At 42.2% G+C, this 22,576-nt stretch overlaps 1 protein-coding gene across 3 annotated transcripts in view; it reads left to right on the top strand.

Annotated features, from left to right (window-relative positions):
* Nucleotides 1-22,576, top strand: part of COL19A1 (collagen type XIX alpha 1 chain) — a 441,848-nt gene that overhangs the window by 288,910 nt on the left and 130,362 nt on the right. For all 3 annotated transcript variants that reach the window (XM_081529388.1, XM_081529391.1, XM_081529389.1), the window contains one exon: nucleotides 10,044-10,097. In XM_081529388.1, coding sequence (XP_081385514.1) covers nucleotides 10,044-10,097 — 54 coding nt within the window. The remainder of the gene's footprint in view (nucleotides 1-10,043; nucleotides 10,098-22,576) is intronic.

Raw genomic sequence — 22,576 nt, 5'->3', positions numbered from 1 at the left:
TTCTTTGGGATTAGAATGAAAACACCCTTTCCAGTCCTGTGGCTGGATTTAGTGGATACATAGATATAAACTGTTTTGCACGATGTTTGACAGAGAGAAAGAACCATGTGTTATGTATTACTATTAGTGTTCCCACTAGAATACGAGCTCCATGAGGACAAAATGTATTCAAGGTAATTCTGGAGCACAGAGAAGGATCTGGGCCACAATAAGGACTCATTAAATGTTTGTTGAATGGATTAATGAATGAATCTGGACACATGCCAGCTGAGAATGGGAAATATGCTCTATTACAAAAATGCAGTGAAGAGGTGGCAGGGGGGTAGACTGCACTCCACAGGCCTACACAGCCTGCACTTGCCCAGCTTAAGACCAACGAAAGAGCCCAGAGTCAGCAACAGAGACATCAGTGGTTTAATGGATGGGAAGCTTACATGTCTGAAACAAGGTCCTGGGGCCATTACCAGTTATGGGGGAATTGATGTCTCAAAGAGTCGGACACAACTGAGCGACTGAACTGAACTGAACTTCTGACGAACGGACTCATTAGTTACCAGGGAAGCCAACAAAGGGGTGTGAGACCCCTAACCGCCCTTTGATAAGAAAAATCACAGCTGGGACCTGGAGCAAGTCCTTAGGAAGGTCAGTCATGTCACTTGATGTAGGTGAAGCCGGCACTGGTCAGGCAGGGGATATACAGAGAGCAAGAGAACAGCCATCTTGCATGACCTGACTGCACACAGGTGAGCAAATGATGAGCTAAAAGTTATCAAGTGTTCAAAAAAGCAGAGTTGGTTAGGTTTTATGTGTGTATGTATTTACATGTATGTATGTACTGTGTAGCAGGCTGCTTGGGATAAGATGTATCTGGGGTTTCTGCCTGAAAAATACTTCTCTAGAGGGGATGGAAAAGTCAAATGAGAACATAAAATGAATCCAGCAAGTGACCCACAGCTGTCTCTTGCAGGGCTAACTGAGGTACGAGCTTTGCCAGGACACCCTAACCTTATTCTTGGGAAAGGTTGGGTCTGAAGGAGAAACTGTGGGAAGGCTGATGGATGAGGACAGATTCAGAGTTCCCTTTCCCCAGTCACACTGGCAAGTGACCTTGGATGCTAGGTTTAAGGAAATGAAAAGAGTATTCAAGAAAAAGCATACCTAGTATTTACATAATGGCATTCAATGTTTGAAGGTCGTCAATACATAGTCCCAATACTTAAGTCAATTATGAAAGTGCAAGTAGTGGTGGACTGGGAAATGCCTTCTGAGCACAGTTGCTTGAAAAGTTGGCAGGAAGTACCAGAGGACACGCGCCTGAGTCAGAGCACAAGTGTCCAGGGAAGCCACCTCTGTTGGAGGGACTCTAGCCCCTTCTCCTTGCCAAGGGTGTGCAGATAGCTTTCTCCCCCAACATTTCTGTCCCATGCCAGTGACCCCCACCACACACACTTCCCCTGCCAAACTAAAAGCTGGAGAGAGATATTGAAAGGTTTGGGAAGGAACTTAAGTCTCACCGTCCCTCCCAGGAACTCCTGAGTTTACCTACAACAAATGAACAAGACTCTCCAAACAGCTGCTGTGAATAACTGTCCCTCTTCTTCTACCTTGAAGGCAAGATCCAAGCCTTGATCATTAATATATTTCCCCTAGTGTTAGTCACTCAGTTGTGTCTGACTCTTTGCAACTTACGGACTGTAGCCCACCAGCCTCCTCTGCCCATGGGATTCTCCAGGCAAGAATACTGGAGTGGGTTGCCATGTCCTCCTCCAGGGGATCTTCCTGACCCAAAGATCAAACCTGGGTCTTCTGCATTGCAGGCAGATTCTTTACTATCTGAGCCATGAGGGAAGCCTATTTTCCCCTAGAACAGTATGTAAGACACAGTACATTTCTACTGAATAAATTTATTCATCTTTTTGATAGAGTTTGAAGTCAGTTTAAATTTCCAAATGCAATTTAAGCCATTAAATTCAAATTGGCGTATTGCGATTATGCGCTGAAAATTCTTGTGTCTCAAAATTGGATGACCTTCCTAGTTTCATCTTCTGGATCCTCAGGAGTTCTCTTTGCTCACAGGCAGTTATTGCATAGCTACAAAATGTATTCCTTTGAATTTATTTGGTGCTGGTCAATGCAGTCCTTCTCATCCAAACTGCAGTTCTGAAATTCCACCCCTTGAGGGTACATTTCATATGTTAAAGTCTGTCATCGTGTCATTAATGATTTCTTTGTTCCAGTGCTGACTGATAAAGCTGAGTTCCTTCTTATTTAAGGGCTGAGGCTCTGACCTGACCGAAGTGTGCTGAAGCACCGCATCTCGTTGCTTTCCTGTTAACATTTCTTTTAAATCAGATGCTATTGGTCTATGTGCGTTGTTTGTCCCTCTACATGTTTATTTTACCTACTCTAGGTCTAGAAAATGGGACAGTTTCCTTAATAAAAGTGAAAGATGCTTGAGGCTCTGAGAGTCTTAGAGATGAGGCTCTCAGAGCATAGTTCTTGGAAAAGGAAGACAGTGTCCAAACCTGGTTCTTCCCCTCCAGTCTGTGAGCAGCCTGCTGTGAATACCCAGATTTTGGGGGAGGGATGTCTCCAGCACCCACCCTCTCACTGCCACACAAAGATGATACAATGTGTCACAGATGGTCAGGAAGCAGTTAAGCCACACCCTACCACTGCCCCACCATGGGCTGAGATGAACGCAATGCCTTGGCAGAGATTGGCAGTGGCTGGCACAGAAAACAGAGCTCACGATTGGGACTGAGAGAGCCGGTGGTTTGGCAAGACGATCAGGAGTCCAGACAAGTCTATGTGGAAGCTCGTGGTTGGCCTGCTGGCAGCAGGCAGAGGTGCACAGCCATCATGGGAGCAGGTGAGAACCAGGAGGACCTAAATTCCAAAAGGCAAAGTAACGAGCTACAGGGATGTCTGAAAATCTGGCTTGGTGGTGAGAAAACAAGAGAACCTCAACAGTTAGAGCAGCAAAGTAACTGAAATGGTGAATGACCAGGATACCTCGTGCCCCTAAGGAAACCTTAATCCTGAGGATTATGGGTGTTAAGATCAGACACACTAGGGTTTAAATTTTAGCCCCACCAATTAAAAGGAGAGTGGTTTGGAGCTTAGTGCTTAACATATCTCTCTGTGTAAAACAGTAACAGTATCACCCACCCGCAGTGGTTTTGGACGGATTAAATGAAATAATGTAAGGGGCTTCCCAGGTGATGCTAGTGGTAAAGAACCCACCTGCCAATGCAGGAGACACAAGAGCTGCAGGTTCGATCCCTGGGTCAGGAAGATCCCCAGAGGAGGGCAAGGCACTCCACTCCAGTATTCTTGCCTGGAGAATCCCATGGACAGAGGAGCTTGGTGGGCTATGGTCCATTGGGTCGCAAAGAGTCGGATACGACTGAAGTGACTTAGCATGGACGCATGTGTATAGCACTCAGTGACTGGACCTTGGCAAGCATTTGATCAGTGGTAACCATTTTAATAATCATTTGTCATAGACTTTTATGTTTCTTCATACATGGACAGCTTGGAGCACACAAGTAAAAGTTGATTTTGGTTTCATCCAGTCAGAGGGTACTTAAGAGGTCAGAACTTAACTAACTTATCTTCATGATCAAATTAGTAACACCATAAATACTAAACAGTGACTGTAGATAGTACTGACCACAGACCAGACCATTTGGCCCAGGCCAATGCTTCAGTGAAGTGTTGTTTACTCAGATTATCATTTATTCAATTGTATCTGGCGGGGGGGGTTAGTTAATATTGTCACATTTCTATCTTGTTTTTGAAAAGCCACATTAGTCACCGGTAGAGTCCATCCAAGGGGAAGACAGGAAGGGAACAGAGAGATGGGGAAATTGTGACATGATTTAGACATTTTAAGATCCTAACTTAAACAAGAAAAGCAACACTGGGAATAGCACCACAATATGGATTCATCTTTCCTTAGCTCTGAGCCTATATCAGATTCTTTGTTCATGCTGAATTACATCCTCTTCCCATGTCCTTACAAGAGCTACTTGTCTGATCCCTGAAATAATGAGACCTTTATGACCAGCCTCGTTGCTGTCTTGGATGTATTTTTACAGATGTTAAGACATAAAATTCACCTAGGCTATTATGCACCGCTCTCACAGGTACTCTCTTCCCATTTTTTCACATATAGTTGATTTCAAAATGTGCTGTTTACATCAGTCATAAATCTTATTTCCGGTCACAATGTGAGAAAGGAAAACTTAACTTCCAAGATAGCCTGTAATGTTTTCCTGTGTAATTAACACCTCCTTCACAGTTGTGGGTGCCACTCAAGGGCCTGTCTCCTCTTCCTTGACATTTCCTTGGTACCTTGTTCAGGCTGAGCTGACACCTAAGAGTGTGCTACATACACACGTGGCAATAGGGGAATTCTGGAGAGTAGCCAGCTGCATTAGCAAGACCTGGCAGTTTAGAGAGATTACTTATACACATCTCCTCTGTGAGCTTGGTGTCTGTATGTTGCCCTTTATTTCAGTCTGATTACTTCTGTAACTTATCCTTCTCATCATCATCCTTATCAACAACAAAAACCATCTGTCAGATAAGTACCAGTCATCCGTTATTTGCATTCTTGCCTTCTTAATGCTCTTGGATGTCCAAGTGTTTATAAATCAAGTATCTAATTTAAGACCATGTGCTCTCATACTGCAAGTCATCCTGGAAGCCTCAGGTTATTTTTACTGTTGAAATTTTGTAGATGTCATTTATTTAAATAGACGGGTTTTTTTTTCCCCCCTTATACCAATATTGACCCATGCAGCAAATGTGGATGGGTGAAGTCACTTGATAATTCAAGTAAAATCATCCCTTTGTAGAAATCTCCTGTTTTTTTAAAAAAAAAATTTATTGAAATATAGTATACATTCAGAAAGATGCATGTATCCTGATGATACAAGTTTGTTGAGTTTTCACAAATCAAGAACACCCTTGTAACCAGCACACAATCCCAAAAACAGAACATTAGCCTCACCAACCCTGTAAGCCCTCTAATGCTCCTAGTTCCTCCCAGCTCCCACATCAGTGACCTGTTGCAGCTTCTAACAATGTAGATTAGTATTGCCTGCTTTTATTCCTTATATAAATTGATGAACATTATGTTTACACAATTCAACCATATCGATGCATGCAGTTGTATTCCATTAATTTCCATTGCTATATTGTGTTACATTGTATGAAAAATCTACAATTTACTTTGTGTATTTTTAAATAAAAAATGAATAATTGGCTAAAGGATGGTAGAAGGACAGGGAAAAAAAGAACTAACATTTATTGTTACTATTTTGTCCGATATTATAGTAGGACTGTTTTTGTTGTTAATTGTGGAAAAAAGCGGATAGCATAAAATTTGCCAACTTAACCATTTTCAAGTGCACAGTCCAGTAGTGTTAAGTATATTTGCATTGCTGTGAAAAGATTTCCAGAACTTTTCATCTTGTAAAAATATAACTCTGTTCCCATCAAATAACTTCCCAGATCCCCCAACCCCCCAGGTCCTGGACAACACCATTCTACCTTCTGTTTCTAAAAATTTGACAACTCTAAGTACCTCATATGAGTGAAATCATACTGTATTTGTCTTTTAGTGACTTTCTCACTATGTCTGTTTCAGTTAGCATGATGTCATCCAGGATTGGGATTCCCTGGTGGCTCAGATGGTAAAGAATCTGCTTGCAGTGCAGGAGACCCAAGTTCAGTCCCTGGATTGAGAAGATCTCCAGAATAAGGGACTAGCAACCCACTCCATTATTCCTGCCTGGAGAATTCCATGGGCAGAGGAGCCTGGTGGGCTATAGTCCATGGGGTCGCAAAGAGTCGGACATGACTGAAAGACTAAACACACACACACATATCAAGGTTTATCCCTGTTGTAGCATGTAACTAAATTTTCTTCCTTTTCAAAACTGAATACTATCCCATTGTACGCACCTTGTTCTGCTTTATCTGCTCAGCCGTCCATGGGTGTTTGGATTTGTTCCACCTCTTTGCTCTTCTGAACAGTGCTGCTTATGAATGTGGTGTGCAGATCTCTCCTCAAGACCCTGATTTTCAGTTCTTTTGGATATAGACCCAGAAGTGGGATTTCTGGATCACATGGTAGTTTTAAGAATCTGCATAGTGTTTTCCATAGCAGTTGCTCCACTTTACAATCCACCAATAGTGCGTAAGCATTCTGGTGTCTCCAGATCCTTGCCAACACTTATTTTCCGTTTTTTGAAACTAGCCATTCTAATGTGTGTTGTGTGGTAGGAGCTTTCCATATGATCTCTTTTTTAATTAACAAATGGGCTACAAAGTTTAAGTACCAATTTTACAGCAGGGACATCTTGACCCAATAAGCTTCCATAAGAGAAAAAAGACTGGGATTCCAATCCAAGTGGTCCTGAAATTGACAGTGAGGTTTTTATTCTTAAAGAGACATGCGATCACAGAACCAACCCAGCACTTCTGTTCTAAGCCATTAGAATTAAGGGCTATATAAGATCACCTGAGTTTGAAATAAGAGAGTGAGGCTTAGGACAGGAGTTCTCCAAGTGTAGTCTCCGGGCCATTAGCAGCAGTGTTGCTGGGAACTTGTTATAATTGTGAAGTCTCATCTCAGACTGGAAGTGTGGACAGCGGTCTGGTTCAACTAGGCCTCCTGAGGATTCAAGTAGGCCCCTAAGGATGCTGATGTGTGATAAGGTTAGAGCACCACTGGGCTTAAGTCACTGCACAAACACAGATACCGCTGTCTAATAACCTTCACACTGTTGCCAGACAGGGAATTTACATGTTGAGCACTTTGAGGTGCCCTGGGCACCTGATAGGTCAAACCTGCACTTTTACTTCATACTCCAATCTTAAGAAAAGTATCGGATTAGTCCAATTGTAATTATGCTGAAACAGTATGTCTCCAACCATTTGGAGATTCAGCCAGAATCCGCCTGGTCAGAGCTGCTCCTGAACAAAAGACCACCTGTTACCAGGTGTCCTGGTCAGTATGGGCCATGCCCAGCTCAGCATTTGTCTGTTTTTTTTGCCAAGATTTTCATCCCAATCCACATCTGAGTGTCTACTTTTTGTCTCACTTTACAAGGGGTCTAGAGTGAGCCCTGTAATGAAGGGCCTGACATAAGACAGAAGTTGAAACAAATACACAAAAAATGGTTCCTCCATCTTCATCAGGGGGAGGGTACTGCTAGCCCCAGCCCCAGAATATGGAATCTAAAAAAGCCAAACTCACAGAAGCAGAGACAGAATTTTGGCTGGGGAGGGAGGGGGCTCGGGGGGTAAGAAGATGTCAGTCAAAGTGCACAAACTTCCAGTTAGAAGATGAGCATGTTCGGGGAAATCATAATGTGCAGCATGGTGACTGTAGTTAACAATACTGTGTTTATATGTGAAAGTTGCTGAGAGAGTAGATTTTAAATATTCTCAACACACACATACACACAAATGGTAATTATGTAGTGCGATGGAAGTATTCACTAACTTTATTCATAATATAGAAGTGGATGAAGTCATCAGTTTGTACACATGAAACTTATACAATAGTACATGTCAGGTATGTCTCAGTAAAGCTGGAAAAGAAAATATTGAAGTCTGCTTCAGGGTGTTACTAGAAATTCAAACATTTGAAGTGCATATCTGTGCTGGCTGAAGTTGCTGTGTATAATATGTTCTGATAATTTGACAGTCCTCAAAAACCGGGATCCTCGACCCCTGTTTGGGGAGCTGGGCCTTACAGTAGGAGGTGAGCGGTGGGTAAGCAAGCGAAGCTTCATCAGCCACTTGCCGTGGCTTCCCATTTCTCGTATCACTGCCTGAACTATCCCCCCCTTCATCCCCATCCATGGAAAAATTGACTTCCACGACACTGGTCTTTGGTGCCAGAAAGATTGGGGACCCCTGCTCAAAAACATTTTGCCTGTTTGTCCACTGTTAGCAAGAAGACGTAAAGAAAATCTGCATCCCCCCTGTGCTCCTCCAGAGACACACCCGCACACTCCGATAATTGCAAGGCTGGCTTGAATGACGGTGTAAATCAGCAGTGATGTTCATGAATTCAAAAGCTTGCCCGTACCATATGGAATCATGAATGCCTTTTCCTCCTCACCCTAAGCCATGCCGATTCTGTGTTACAATAGCTGAGAGTTGGTTTATGTTAAACATGAACGCTGGGGTAAAAGGTGATCAGTAGCTTCATTTTCCCCACTTCCTGCCCGGAGCAACACATATGTCTCCTTTAAGGAAAAGCGACTGCGCCAGAAGTTGGTCCTGTGGATGTAACTTACTTCAGCCTAAAAGAAAGAACTGATCACCTCTTCCCATGTCATTGATTTTGTTTCTTTGTGCTCTTGTGAATTAACAAACTACAGCACTTCCACTTTCTAAGTCAACTTTTTCATTGATTAATCCTCAGGGGCTGATTGACTTGCATATACTAAAAGATGCAATATATTGATTTTCAGAATGTGTAAACTGCAAGACTAGTAAAGTATGTACATATGTATAGCTTTTATTCAGTATACAGAATATGATATATTCATTCCAATCTTACAACCCCTAAAAAGAACTCCATGGTTCAGAACTCTAAAACAGAAGGTTCATGAAAATACTACTAATTATATTTCTGGTTTTAATAAAATTATTAGAAATCTGCTCTGTAGATGTTAACCAGGATTTTTTTTGGTTTTTTTTGGAAAACAACTGCTGTCATTAGCGTCTTTGATATAATTAGTTGCTTAACTTGCCTTCAGCATTCCCCATGCAATCACAGTGTCTTATGCACTAACCTACCTTCCAAAGTTTGCTTTGCTGCTTCAGCTTATCTTGGATTTCTTACCCCCCTCCAAGCCTAATGAAGACCAAAGAAATCAGGAAACTTTGCCTGATGCTTTCAGGGCAAGAAAATTAATCAGTGAAATTGGGCCTTTCTCACAATTTTGTGAGAGTTTGTGCTCACAATTCTCCTCAAAAAGAGTTGAAAGATCACTAATATTTTTACCTTTGAAGTGGCAAGCCTTAATATGTATTAACATACTACCAATATGGTAATGAAATGAAGTTATTGATAGCAATGAAAGAGAATGATCATATTTAGAAACCATACTTAGAAATGCTTCTCATTCAAAATGTATGCTTTCCATACCTAAGCTTGGTTCTTTCTATTAGAAAGGAAAAAAAATTAAGAAAATAAGTGTATAATAAATAAATGCTCTTCAAATGATATCAAATACACAGATACTTAGAACTGTCATTCTGACTCTTGCTATTGTAATTTAGCTAGTTGTAAACTTGGCGAGTTAACATTCACTTAGAGTAATGAAGATTAATAAGCAAGGAGTGAACATTTTAGTTCACTTATAAAACAGCTTAACCATCCAAAGGGAAGAAAAGAGCTGGGTAATATGCTTTGCACAATGTATATAATTATAATATAGCTTTGTGAAGTGCTTTTCAAACTTTAGTGAACATGAGAATTGCACGAAGTGGTTTTTTTTTTTTTAAATGCAGATTCATGGATCCCTTCCACAGAGATTCGAAACTGGTAATTCCAGGCTGGAGCCCAGAAAAATATATTTTGAATACTTAATCTCACCCTTAGGAAACTCCTTTAAAATTGAAATTCAGATCACTCTCTGAAAATACCAATTTAAGATGACAAATGCATTGATTATTGCACCTGAACCCATTGAATTATCAGATAAAATGCTAACCTTAGCCCACCAGTCAGATATTTTATATCACTTTGCTGTAGAGTCAAGGTAGACAGCTTTAAAGGGCTGCTAATAAGAGTCAGGATTTATTCATTCCAGGCATTATTGTTCTCATTTTCATTGTTAAGAATTGTCCCATAGCTTTTAGACTTCACTGATCTTTAAAGGTCATGTAGACTTGGGATTGTTTTTCAACTTTGAGTTAATTTTTACTGTCTTTGAACTTCCATTTAATATTGTCTCATCTTAAAATGGAATCACAGTATTTATTATCTGTTTCTCTTTGGTTTCCAGGGAAGACGAGGAAAACCAGGTCCTCCAGGAAAACCAGGGCCTCCAGGACCACCTGTGAGTAGACAGTTTTGTCAAAGCCTCTCTGTATGTCTGTGTGTTCATCCACAGGTCACTTTAATCCCCTGTAGATAATAATTTCCATGTTTCCACTGTTTAACCTGGTCGTGTTCCCTAAGCCTTTCACCATCACAAACCAAGAGGTCAGGGAGGCTGGTCGCTGGCTGCCCTGGCTCCCACCCACCACGTTCCTGGACATGAGTAAGCACGCCGCCTGCACGGCTGACCCAAGCCATGTGCCAGATCAGTGAATCCTGTGCTGAACCCACCTGAGCCCCATGTCCTCAGTGTCTTAACATCCATCCTGGTGGTCAGATAGGTGTCTGTGGATGTTTGCCCACCTTTCTTGATACAGCTGCGTTGCCAGTAAAATTTCATAGAACGCTGCTGCTAAAGGCAGCCATAAAGATCTCTTAGCCAGTTAGCTCATCTTGTCCTTTATCCCAAGTATAAGAAATACTCCATCTCTTGTGCTCCTGCTCACTCTCCAACTCCCTAGAGTCTGGTTTGTGTCCAAGCTACTGCATTGCCCTGCATCCTCTATGGTCACCAGTGTGTCTGAGTCACAAGATTCCCTGGGTACTTTCAAGGCTTCACTTTATTTCACTGCTGTACAGACTTCCCTGATGGCTCAGCAGATTAAGAATCCACCTACAATGCAGGAGACACAGGAGATGCAGGTTCGATCCCTGAGTTGGGAAGATCCCCTGGAGGAGGAAATGGAAATCCATTCCAGTATTCTTGCCTGAAAATTCCCTTGGACTGAGGAGCCTCGCAGGCAACAGTCCCAAGGGTCACAAAGAGTCAGACATAACTGAGCAACTAAACACACAACACGACACACACGTAGGAAGTGACACTGTTGACTTTTCATCCTTGAAACCCTCTGTTCTCTTGGTTTGTGGATACTGACATTTTTCTCCTGTCTTTGGATCCCTCCTTTAGATCTCCTTTCTTAAAGCTGTTCCCTCCTCCCTTGTTTCTGTGTTTCATGGTTTAAAGAATCCCAGTCTTCTCTTTTCACCCAGACATCCTCCTGAGTTCAGACTCCTACACCCTACCACTCGCTCAGTATCTGTACTTGGAGGTCTTCTGCATGCTACAAACATTGTCTGTCCAAAGCTAATCTCTAAAATGATCCTAGATGTTTGCTCTCTCTCTCTCTCTGTCCACACCCAAATAGTTCCTAAGTCATGTTAATTCTACACCCTAGTAGCTCTTGTTCTTGATGCCACTGCCTTATTTAGGCCCTTGTCACTTGTAAATGTTTTTATAGGCTTCCCCCAGCTGGTCTCTTGGCCTCTACTTTCTACAAATGGAGTAATAATTTAAATCATAACTCTGATTGTGTAGGTTTTTGGTTGAAAACTCTCTACTAACATCTCTTTCCTTCTATATGGATTTCAGATTTTCTGTAGACTGTTCTAACCCCTTCAGAGTTTGCCCTTTGCCTCTCTTTGTCTATCCTTCTCTGTGCCCTTTCTTCTTTTACAACCCATAATATCATCTTTCTTTACAATCTCAAAATGCCGTGGGTTGTGAATGCTCTTCCTGAGGTCCAGGTGAGCTCCCCGACCTGTCAGCTCTGCTCAGTCCCCAGATCTCCCAGGTAGACCTTGCAGGTGTTTTCAGCACATGAGGGTCATCTTCCATGATCCTATGAGCTTAAACCCCCTGAAGAGAGAGCACATTGTTTTGTAACTCAATTCTTATTTTTCTTATCTTTCTGGCCACTGCCTGTGAATTTATTTTGAACCTCTATTTTACCATCATTGCCTAACACAGTTTCTGGCATGTAGCATGTGACTATTATATTTAATGAATGAATCAACAAATCAATGTACTTTGTAGATGAGAAAATGAAGATGGTGAATTGAGTCTCTTTTTAAAGACCAGAAGCACCTGTACCACCACTAGAGGGCTCTAGACTGGACCTCCTCAGAGTCGCTTAGGGTGTGGTCACATGCCAAAAATGAACAAGATTGCCCCTCTATCCTAATTTCCTTTCATCCATTAGCCGTTCAATTAAATTGTTCTCTTAACAATGTACTGGTGTCAGTTGATATTGGTTATAAAACAAGTGGGGGGACGGGCATAAATTGGGCATCCTGGAATCCAGTCTTTAAAGGAATCAGCTTTGTTATTCCTACACATTGTAGGATTTTCAGTAATTGTCTTGTGCTATAAACAAGAAAAGCTGGTACAAGCTAACAGGCAAGATTAGACCATCACATAGTTTTCTAAATGTATGACACTGCTTTCAAGACAAGATAATTGTTGTCTCAAAGGAGGAATTTGAATGATGAAGGTCTTTATGACAAACTTGCCAAATGTCTAGGAGAGAAGAGGATTATACCAAATCCTGGAATGAGTTCTCAGCTATAGATCAAATGACTTTACTGAAGAGTTTAGAAGATTAAGGGACATGCAGCCATATGAAAGTTTTTAATAGTCAGTTCCACAGGTTTTAGTTTATTGTCAGAGTGTTTGGGAGAGAGAGCTAGTTATTTTATTTCAAGCGTTAGATTTAGAATATAAACTCAGCAATGGGTCTGATACACAGTGTTCATTAAATCCTGAGTACATGGTATTTAAAAGAAAAATGGTTTACTATCTTTTGTAATATAAGAAAATATCAATTTGTTAAATCGCAAAATAAGGGAAAGGAATCTATGCCCCCCAAAAAGGTTTTTATTCACAGTTAGCTTTTGTTTTAAAAGTATTAGACTATACCATCAGCTCATTTTTGTTTAAGAATTGTGGTTCATGGAAACTCTTTGTCTTTTGTCTTGTTTTGTTTTAATTGGAGGATAATTGGTTTATAACGTTGTGTTGGTTTCTGCCATACAATTCACAACATGAATTTAATTCTAGGATAACTCCTCTAGTTGATTAAAATATCTTTTCTCTGATACAAGTATTATCAAAACTCTATCTTGGAGTGCATTTTTTATCAGCTTTTAAATTTTTAAAGTTATTTACATGGTTGGTTGAATTGATGTCATGCATGCCACCATACTGTAAAAAGTCCCATGAAGCACCATTCTTGCAGGAATTAGTTAAGAGCAGCATTGAAAATAGAGGTGAAATACCTGGTTCCCCACATTTTTCTATGCCATCTTCATGTTTAATTTTTCTAAACATAATGTACTTTAGCAAGAGGACTGTTATTTCCCAACTGGTTAGAAATGATCAGCGTTTTCCCAAATCAGTCCTTTCATGATCATATTAACTAATATTTTCAGAAAATGAGCTTATAAAAAATTAACCTGTCCCTAATTCATGTTGTTTAATAGTTTTACAAACTACTAAACATTTATTTAAGGCCTACACTGTGCCTAACACCCTATTAAGAGCTGGGTTTGCAAAAGTGGATATGTTATGATCCTTGCTCTTCATGTATTTAGGTTTAGCTCACAGAAAATGAAACTAAGGGAGAAAACTTAGAAAAGATAATGCCAAGGTGGTTTCCTTCTGGAATTGACAGCTGAGGCATAAAGGGTAAGCCTTAAAAACTTGGAGGAACTCCTGCTCATCACAGCAACATGGGTAAACAGGGAGGATGTTATGCTGGGTGAAATAAGCCAGTCACCAAAACAAGGACAGCCTTATTCCACTTTATGAGATTTCTGAAATGGTCAGACTTGTAGAAGCAGAGAATACAGCAGTGGCTACCAGGGCTGAGGGGTGGGGGTACTGGGGAATTGTTATTCACTGAGTATAAAGTTTCAGTTTTGTGACATGATTACATTCCAGAGACCCATTGTATAGCATAGTGCCTATCAGTTCAGTCGCTCAGTCATGTCCGACTCTTTGCAACCCCATGAACCACAGCATGCCAGGCATCCCTGTCCATCACCAACTCCCGGGGTCCACCCAAACCCATGTCCACTGAGTTAGTGATGCCATCCAACCATCTCATCCTGTGTCATCCCCTTCTCCTGCCCTCAATCTTTCCCAGCATCAGGGTCTTTTCCAATGAGTCAGCTCTTCACATGAGGTGGCCAAAGTATTAGAGTTTCAGCTTCCACATCAGTCCTTCCAATGAACACCCAGGACTGTTCTCCCTTAGGATGGGCTGGTTGGATCTCCTTGCAGTCCAAGGGACTCTCAAGAGTCTTCTCCAACACCACAGGTCAAAAGCATCAATTCTTCAGCACTCAGCTTTCTTCACTGTCCAACTCTGACATCCATACATGACCACTGGAAAAACCATAGCCTTGACCAGATGGACCTTTGTTGAAGTAATGTCTCTGCTTTTTAATATTCTGTCTGGGTTGGTCATAACTTTCCTTCCAAGGAGTAAGCGTCTTTTAATTTCATGGCTGCAATCACCATCTGCAGGGATTTTGGAGCCCAGAAAAATAAAGTCAGCCACTGTTTCCACTGTTTCCCCATTTATTTGCCATGAAGTGATGGGACCGGATGCCATGATCTTAGTTTTCTGAATGTTGAGCTTTAAGCCAACATCTTCACTCTCCTCTTTCACTTTCATCAAGAGGCTCTTTAGTTCCTCTTCACTTTCTGCCATAAGGGTGGTTTCATCTGCATATATGAGATTGTTGATATTTCTCCCAGCAATTTTGATTCCAGCTTGTGTTTCTTCCAGCCCAGCGTTTCTCATGATGTACTCTGCATATAAGTTAAATAATCAGGGTGACAATATACAGCCTTGATGTACTCCTTTTCCTATTTGGAACCAGTCTGTTGTTCCATGTCCAGTTCTAGCTGTTGCTTCCTGACCTGCACACAGGTTTCTCAAGAGGCAGGTCAGGTGGTCTGGTATTCCCATCTCTTTCAGAATTTTACAGTTTGTTGTGATCCACACAGATGGGGAAACAGTGGAAACAGTGTCAGACTTTATTTTGGGGGGCTCCAAAATCACTGCTGATGGTGATTGCAGCCATGAAATTAAAAGACGCTTACTCCTTGGAAGGAAGGTTATGACCAACCTAGATAGCATATTAAAAAGCAGAGACATTACTTTGCCAGCAAAGATCTGTCTAGTCAAGGCTATGGTTTTTCCAGTGGTCATGTATGGATATGAGAGTTGGATTATAAAGAAAGCTGAGCGCCGAAGAATTAATGCTTTTGAGCTGTGTGTTGGAGAAGACTCTTGAGAGTCCCTTGGACTGCAAGGAGATCCAACCAGTCCATCCTAAAGGAGATCAGTCCTGGGTGTTCCTTGGAAGGACTGATGCTGAAGCTGAAACTCCAATACTTTGGCCACCTCATGCGAAGAGTTGACTCATTGGAAAAGACCCTGATGCTGGGAAGGATTGGGGGCAGGAGGAGAAGGGGACGGCAGAGGATGAGATGGTTGGATGGCATCACCGGCTCTATGGACATGGGTTTGGGTGGACTCCGGGAGTTGGTGATGGACAGGGAGGCCTGGTGTGGTGCGATTCATGGGGTCGCAAAGAGTCAGACAAGACTGAGTGACTGAACTGAACTGAACACAGTCAAAGGCTTTGGCATAGTCAATAAAGCAGAAATAGATGTTTTTCTGGAACTCTCTTGCTTTTTCTATAATCCAGCAGATGTTGGCAATTTGATCTCTGGTTTCTCTGCCTTTTCTAAAACCAGCTTGAACATCTGGAAGTTCACAGTTCACCTACTGTTGAAGCCTGGCTTGGAGAATTTTGAGCGTTACTTACTAGTGTCTGAGATGAGCGCCATTGTGCGGTAGTTTGAGCATTCTTCGGCATTGAAATGAAAACTGACCTTTTCCACTTAGTGATATAATAGTGTGCATTTCAAAACTTGTTACGAAGGTAGATTTCACATTAAGTGTTCTTACCACATACACACGCGTGCACGCACACAAGGGACACAAGGAAACCCTGCGAGGTGCTGAAGGCATCAGTTACCTTGTTTGTGGGGATTGAAGCACAGGTGTTTGCATCCAAATTCAACACACTGTACACATTAAATGTGTGCAAGCCTTTGTATATCAGATATGCTTCCCAGATGGTGTCAGTGATAAAGAATCTGCCTGCCAGTGCAGGAGATGCAAAAAATGCAGGTTCAATCCTTGGATTGGAAAGAGCCCCTGGAGTAGGAAATGGCAACCACTCCAGTCAGTATCCTTGTCTGGAAAATTCCATAGACAGAGGAGCCTGGCAGGCTACAGTCCATTGGGCTGCAAAGAGTCAGACAAAACTGAGCACCTGAACACACACAGCAGATGCCTCTATAAAGCTGTTTCTATTAATATTAAAATTGAGGAAATTCATCCAGTAAAGCAAATAGAAGGGAGGAGGAGAGCAAGCTGGGTGCTGCTGACAGAGGGAAGCAGCCTTAACAGAAGCACAGGTGCTGAGCCCCAGGGAGCCGGGCAGCTGTGGCCCCAACACTGACAGGTCGGGTCCGGCCTGGGCAGTGTCCTGGCAGACCGGCTGTGTGTGCATAGGTCCCAGGAAGCCAGGAGGAGTCTGTGGGAGCTCTGAGTAGAGAGTCCCAGGCACAGATTTCTTGATAGGTGACTCTAGTGGCAAAGTGGTTGGATTGTTGAGAGAGTACGGTCCTTTGCAGCTCTCATAGACGTAAGTTTAAAACGCCAGCATAGTATTTTTTATCTCTGTCAGTGTGTCCCATACAGTCATTTGTATTCTATTACCACTTACACATAACTTTCTCCAGGGGATGTTCCCAACCCAGGAATCGAACCCAGGTCTCCTGCATTGCAGGCAGATTCCTTACCCGCCTAGCCACAAGGGAAGCCCAAGAATACTGAAGTAGGTAGCCTGTTCCTTCTCCAGGGGCTCTTCCTGACCCAGGGATCGAACCCAGGTCTCCCACATTGCAGGCGATGCGGGAGACCTGGGTTCGATCCCTGGGTCAGGAAGAGTCCCCGGAGAAGGGAAAGGCTACCCACTCTAGTATTCTGGCCTGGAGAATTCCATGGACTGTATAGTCCATGGGGTCACAAAGAGTCGGACATGACTGAGCAACTTTCAGTTTCACATATAGCTTGAGAGATGTCCCCCTTTACCTGTGGGCATTTTTAGATCACAATGTTTTTCATTTATTTAACTTTTTCCACGTTATACTATATGTGATTTGATCCCCACTTCACAGCAGGAAGGAAGGTAACAAGAGAAAGCGGGAAGGCTGAAAGAGCCAAGACCCTTCTGACTGAGACTGGGAGATGGCGTCTGACTCACCCTGCTGGCCGCCTGTGAGATTCCTAAAGCACGTGTTACAGTGTCTTATGACAGTGTGAAATAAAAAATATATTAACTTTCTCTCTTATCGAACAATAATCAAATAATATGTAATGTGCATCAAATGAGTGAATAGTGTAGTACACAATTTTAGCACATGTGTTTGAGCAGTTAGCCTTCAGAAAAGTTAGGGGAAATTCTTTTATTGATTTATTCTGATCAGTGTGAATGTCTGAAAAGAACCAAGGAATAGAAGTTTTCAGGAGGCATGGACCTTTGGATAACAGCATACTTTGCTCAGTTTCTTCAAGGGAATGTTTTCCCCTCCAAGGTTTTAAGAGATGTTCCCTAAATCAGAGGCAGTGTTGTTATTCAGGCAAGTGTCAAAGAAGATTTTAGAAAATTAGAGAAAGAAATCTTGCATAGCCTGAAGCACATCATATAATTAAAACTTTTTAACCAACCATTCTATTTTTGATTCTTTGTTCTGAGGCCAAATTTGTGGGGGTTTTTTTCCACTTTCTTAAGAAACTTATCTTTTTCTGCCAAAAAGATAAGTTGTTTACAAAAAATAATTTCCCACCCTTTGTGTGTGTGGAAGGGCAACCTTTTTCACCCTAAGAAAGTACATTTCCTAGGGGAAAAAATTCTAATAAAGGGATATTTACTAAAAGTAGATTTTTTTAAACTAATGTTGTTAGATTTTCTTTCATCAAAAAAAGATTATTGTTTCATCAAAGTCATGTGTATTACTCCAAGTTATGTTTCCATACTTAATAGCAAATTTTTTCTCTTTGAGGAAGCTTTAGTTGAAGTTTGCATGCATGTAATCTGCATATAATAAAATTATTATCAGTTGGAATGCTGTAATTGAGGAGCAACTGATTCAATCTTAGAGCTGGCAACAACCCTTTATGATGAACGTACCTTTCACAAAATGTTGGTCCAGTTTCCTGTTAGTAAGCAGAGCTGATCTTCCCTATACAAAGGAAAGCTCCCAAATTCCCCCAAGTGACTTCTCTCATCTTAGTTTGAATGAATATTCTTCATTGGAGGGAAACCAGTAAGTCGAGATGTCCTGGATTGATAGTACCTGCAATTCCACTAAGATTATGATTGAAAGCAGGTTTTCAGAGAGGAAGCACGAGACCATTAAGCGTCTGCCTGGGGAAGGAAAGAGCAGAAACCCAAGGAAACCGTTCTAAAGACAGAGCAAGATGAGTCGGCTCAGACGGTCCCAGCACGCACTCTGTGCTCGGAGCCCCGCTGCCAGCGCCTTATCTGCACAGCTCTTGTGAGAGTATGTAACGATGAACTCTTGTGAGAGTATAAACGATGCCCATTTTACTGTGCGGTAAAGGAGGCCTAGAAGCATTAAGTAACTTGACTGGGATGGCTCGAGTGTAAGTGGTACTTTAGCCACTAAGTCATCTCCGACTCTTTTGCGACCCCATCCTGTAACCCACCAGGCACACCTGTCCATGGGATCTCCCAGGCAAGAATACCGGTGTGGGCTGCCATTTCCTTCTGCAGGAGATCTTCCCCAAGTATAAGTAGGGGTTGAAACCCAGGAATGGATCCCTAAACCTACCTTTATTCTGCTAGATCCCAGGTGTGAAAGACAAGCTTTTTCATTGCAGCTGGACTAAGGTCAGCCTTACTTAAACATACCCAGAACAGGACTTGATGTTCCCATGTGAAAGCCCAGCACTGCGGTGCCTTGGGATTGAGTAGATGTTCTGGGACGTTTCATCTGACGTTTCCAGGTCTCAGCTTCCTTTTCTGTAAGCTTGAAATGATAGCACCTGCTTCATCTGCCTCCCACAGTTGCTGTGAGAGTCGCCGGCCATGCATGTGAAAGAACTTTTTGGAGATGTAAATCTCTATCTAAGTATACCCTAAATACACTCATATTATTTTGAAATTTTCTGTTCAAAATCCAGTTAACCCAAACTGAAATGTCTGTCAATGAATTGCTCAAGTGCAAGACTGCATGCTCTGTAAATGAGTATGTAATAACCTGTCTGGGTGTATTAACCCGCTCCTGAAGACACACACAAGTTACTCCCATCAGGCGATGCTATCAGCACATTGACAGGGATGTCTTCTTCTCCCCTGGTTTATTTTGTGGGACTGACGTCCTCATGGACTTGCTCATCTGCCGCGAGCTACTGAATTTTATTAGATGTCATGTTCTCTAAGTCCCGGCCATCCTCAGTTACTCTCCAAAAAAAAACAAAAATTCTACATCTTTAAAGCCTTTCAGTCGTCTGAGCAGCATAAAGAATGGAAAATAGTGGCCTTGTGTTGGGATGAGGCTTGGAGAGTCTCAGGACGTAAAATGCCTTAGTTTATTTCCAAGTACTCTGGGTTTTTGTTCTTTTAGAAGTGGGAGCAGAGGAGCCGGCAGTGAGGCGGAGCAGAGCATTTAGCTAATGAGCCATTAAAAGCCGTGCATCTGAGCCCACCCTCCTGACATCTGCCTCACTTCTCATTCATCATCACTGTAAACATGTTTATTAAAAACGGCAGTAATTTGAAAATGTGTTATTATTCCTCTCGGTTGCAGGCAGAGCTCTTGATTTCTTTTCTTTTCTTTTTTTTCTGGTATTGTCTCTGTGCATTGTTTCATTATTGTGGTAAGAGAATTGAGCCGTGGGCTCACATGTGTCACATCTCAGCACAGCGATTTATTTGAAAGGAGAAATTCACATAATTTGTAACGTGGGGCAGCAGCTCCCTCTACTGTTTCCACTGGAAGAGCTCTGGGAAAAGAATGTTGAGCCGATGTCTGGAAACTGTTCGGTGTGTGAGGCTTAATTATAAAGCTGCACGACTTTCAAGCTTTATTTTCAGGGTTTTGTTACATCTTATGCTTATCCTATATTTTAAATACAAATACCAGTTCATCAGGGCTTCCCAGGTGGCGCTAGTGGTAAAGAACCTGCCTGCCAATGCCGGAGACATAGGAGACTGGGGTTCAATCCCTGGGTTGGGAAGATCCCCTGGAGGAGAGCATGGCAACCCACTCCAGTATTCTTGCCTGGAGCATCGCATGGACAGAGGAGCCTGGCACACCACAGTCCACAGGGTTGCAAAGAATTGGATATGGCTGAAGTAACTGCGCACGCATGCACCAGCTCATCAACAGTCATTTTCAGTGTCAACTTGATGCCCTCTTGAAGTCAAAGCCCCTAGTTCATGGATCTCTGAAATGCTGACCTATTGTAACATGCTTATAAAACTCCAGCATGAGTTTTGTGGGAGTTGACTCCAGTGGAATTTATGCTTTTTTTCTAAAGCAACGATATGATTTAAAACATATACAACCATGTTGTTTTATTTTCAGTTTAACTTCAGTGCAGAACTTCTTTCACATTTAGGGTATGAGTCCTTGCTCTGTCCTGGAGGTTATGGTCACACAGTACTTGTTGTTCAGTCATGTCCAACTCTTTGCTACTATATGGACTGCAGCACGCCAGGCTTCCCTGTCCATCACCAACTCCCAGAGCTTGCTCACACTCATGTCCATTTAGTCGATGATGCCAACCAACCACCTCATCCTCTGTCATCCCCTTCTGCTCCTGCCTTCAGTCTTTCCCAGAATCAAGGTCTTTTCCAATGAGTTAGCTCTTTGCATCATATGGCCACAGGATTGGAGCTTCAGATTCAGCATCAATCCTTCTAGTGAATATTCAGGGTTCATTTCCTTTAGGATTGACTGATTTGATACTCTTGCAGTCCAAGGGACTCTCAAGAGTCTTCCCCAACACTACAGTTTGAAAACATCTATTCTTCAGCACTCAGCCTTCTTTATGGTCCACCTCTCACATCCATACATGACTACTGGAAAAACCATAGTTTTGACTATATGGACCTTGTCAGCAAAGTAATGTCTCTTTTTAATATGCTGTCTAGGTTTGTCATAGCTTTTCTTCCAAGGAGTAAGTGTCTTTTAATTTCATGGCTGCAGTCAGCACCTCCTGTACAATGTTCAAACCTTTGTCCAAGGTTCTTCAGGCACTCTATCAGATCTAATCCTTTGAACATGGTTAAAAGAGTAAATTCAGGGTATGAAATTGAATTCATTTATCCAACAAATATTTATTGATCGTCTACCATGTGTTAATCACTATTACAAACGTTGAGGACACACTGTTTTAAAAACAAAAATGTAGCAACAAACAAACCCAAGGCCTCTGCGTTTAATAACTTACACCCTAGCATGTGGGTGGGATGGGAGATGATTAAGAGACAATTCCATAGGTAGACAAAACAATGTCAGCCTAATATGCAGTGCTGCAGGAAATAAACAGGGTAATGTGTGAGTGGTTTGGAAGGAAGAGGCGACACTCTAGTTAAGGTGGTCCAGGTGACATCTGTGAGCATCTAGGTAACCTTACTTGAGAAGGAACCAGCCATGTGAGTCCCAGAGCAAGAACCTTCCAACTGGAAAGACCAGGATGTGCAGAGGGCCTGAGATGCCGGCTTCAATAAACAGAAAGGAGCTGGGACAAGAATGGCATCAGAGGGGACTTTGGAGCTGGTGGCTTGGCCTTACGAGAAAGGAGTTGAGGGGTGGGTAATCAGCAGCAAGGAAGATAATCAGCCAGTCACATCTCCCTCTTCTAGGTCTTTGTATGTGTTTTTATCTTAGGGGATTAGATTTTTATTTTGATGTGATGAAATTATCCCTACTGATAACTCAAAAGGCATCATCACTGTAGCACATCGTTTTCAGTCTTTGCATGGACAAGCAACAGATTTGTTCACTGAGAAAACAAGGAGACGGACAAAGCTTTGAGAGTATTCCACTTCATTTCTGCCCACCCTAAACCCAGGGGACACCATGTTTTTCCTTAAAGATGGAGAGACGTCACATATAAGTCATTCTTCCCTCTTCCCCACACCTAGACCCAAGGCTTCCTTCCTGATAGGCTGCAGTTTCGGTGAGATGAGCACTTACGACTATGAAAGTACGTGCTCTGGAAACACCATGAAGCCAGTGCCTTCCTGCCTCTGTGCCCTGTTATTTATCAGCATCCCCACCTTTTCTGTCTTCATGTCCAACCTCCTGTCCTATACGCTGCGGACTCAAGGCGCAAAGTTAATGTTTCAACCAGTAGCAAGGTCCCCCTCTGCAAGAAGTCAGGACCCCAAACATACTTTGGCCCGCTGAATGAAGCGGATGACAAAAGCGTCCAATTAAAGCATTTCATGTCTTGTTAAAACACTCTGTGTGTGATTCTGTGCATTTTGAGACCCATCACGTCTCAACAGGAATCCAGTTCATGATCTTGACATTCATCT

This window comes from Giraffa tippelskirchi, chromosome 9 (genome assembly GCF_054371585.1).
Source record: "Giraffa tippelskirchi isolate mGirTip1 chromosome 9, T2T-mGirTip1v1.2.pri, whole genome shotgun sequence".
Lineage (NCBI taxonomy): Eukaryota > Metazoa > Chordata > Mammalia > Artiodactyla > Giraffidae > Giraffa > Giraffa tippelskirchi.
This window is presented reverse-complemented; position numbering and strand designations above follow the sequence as displayed.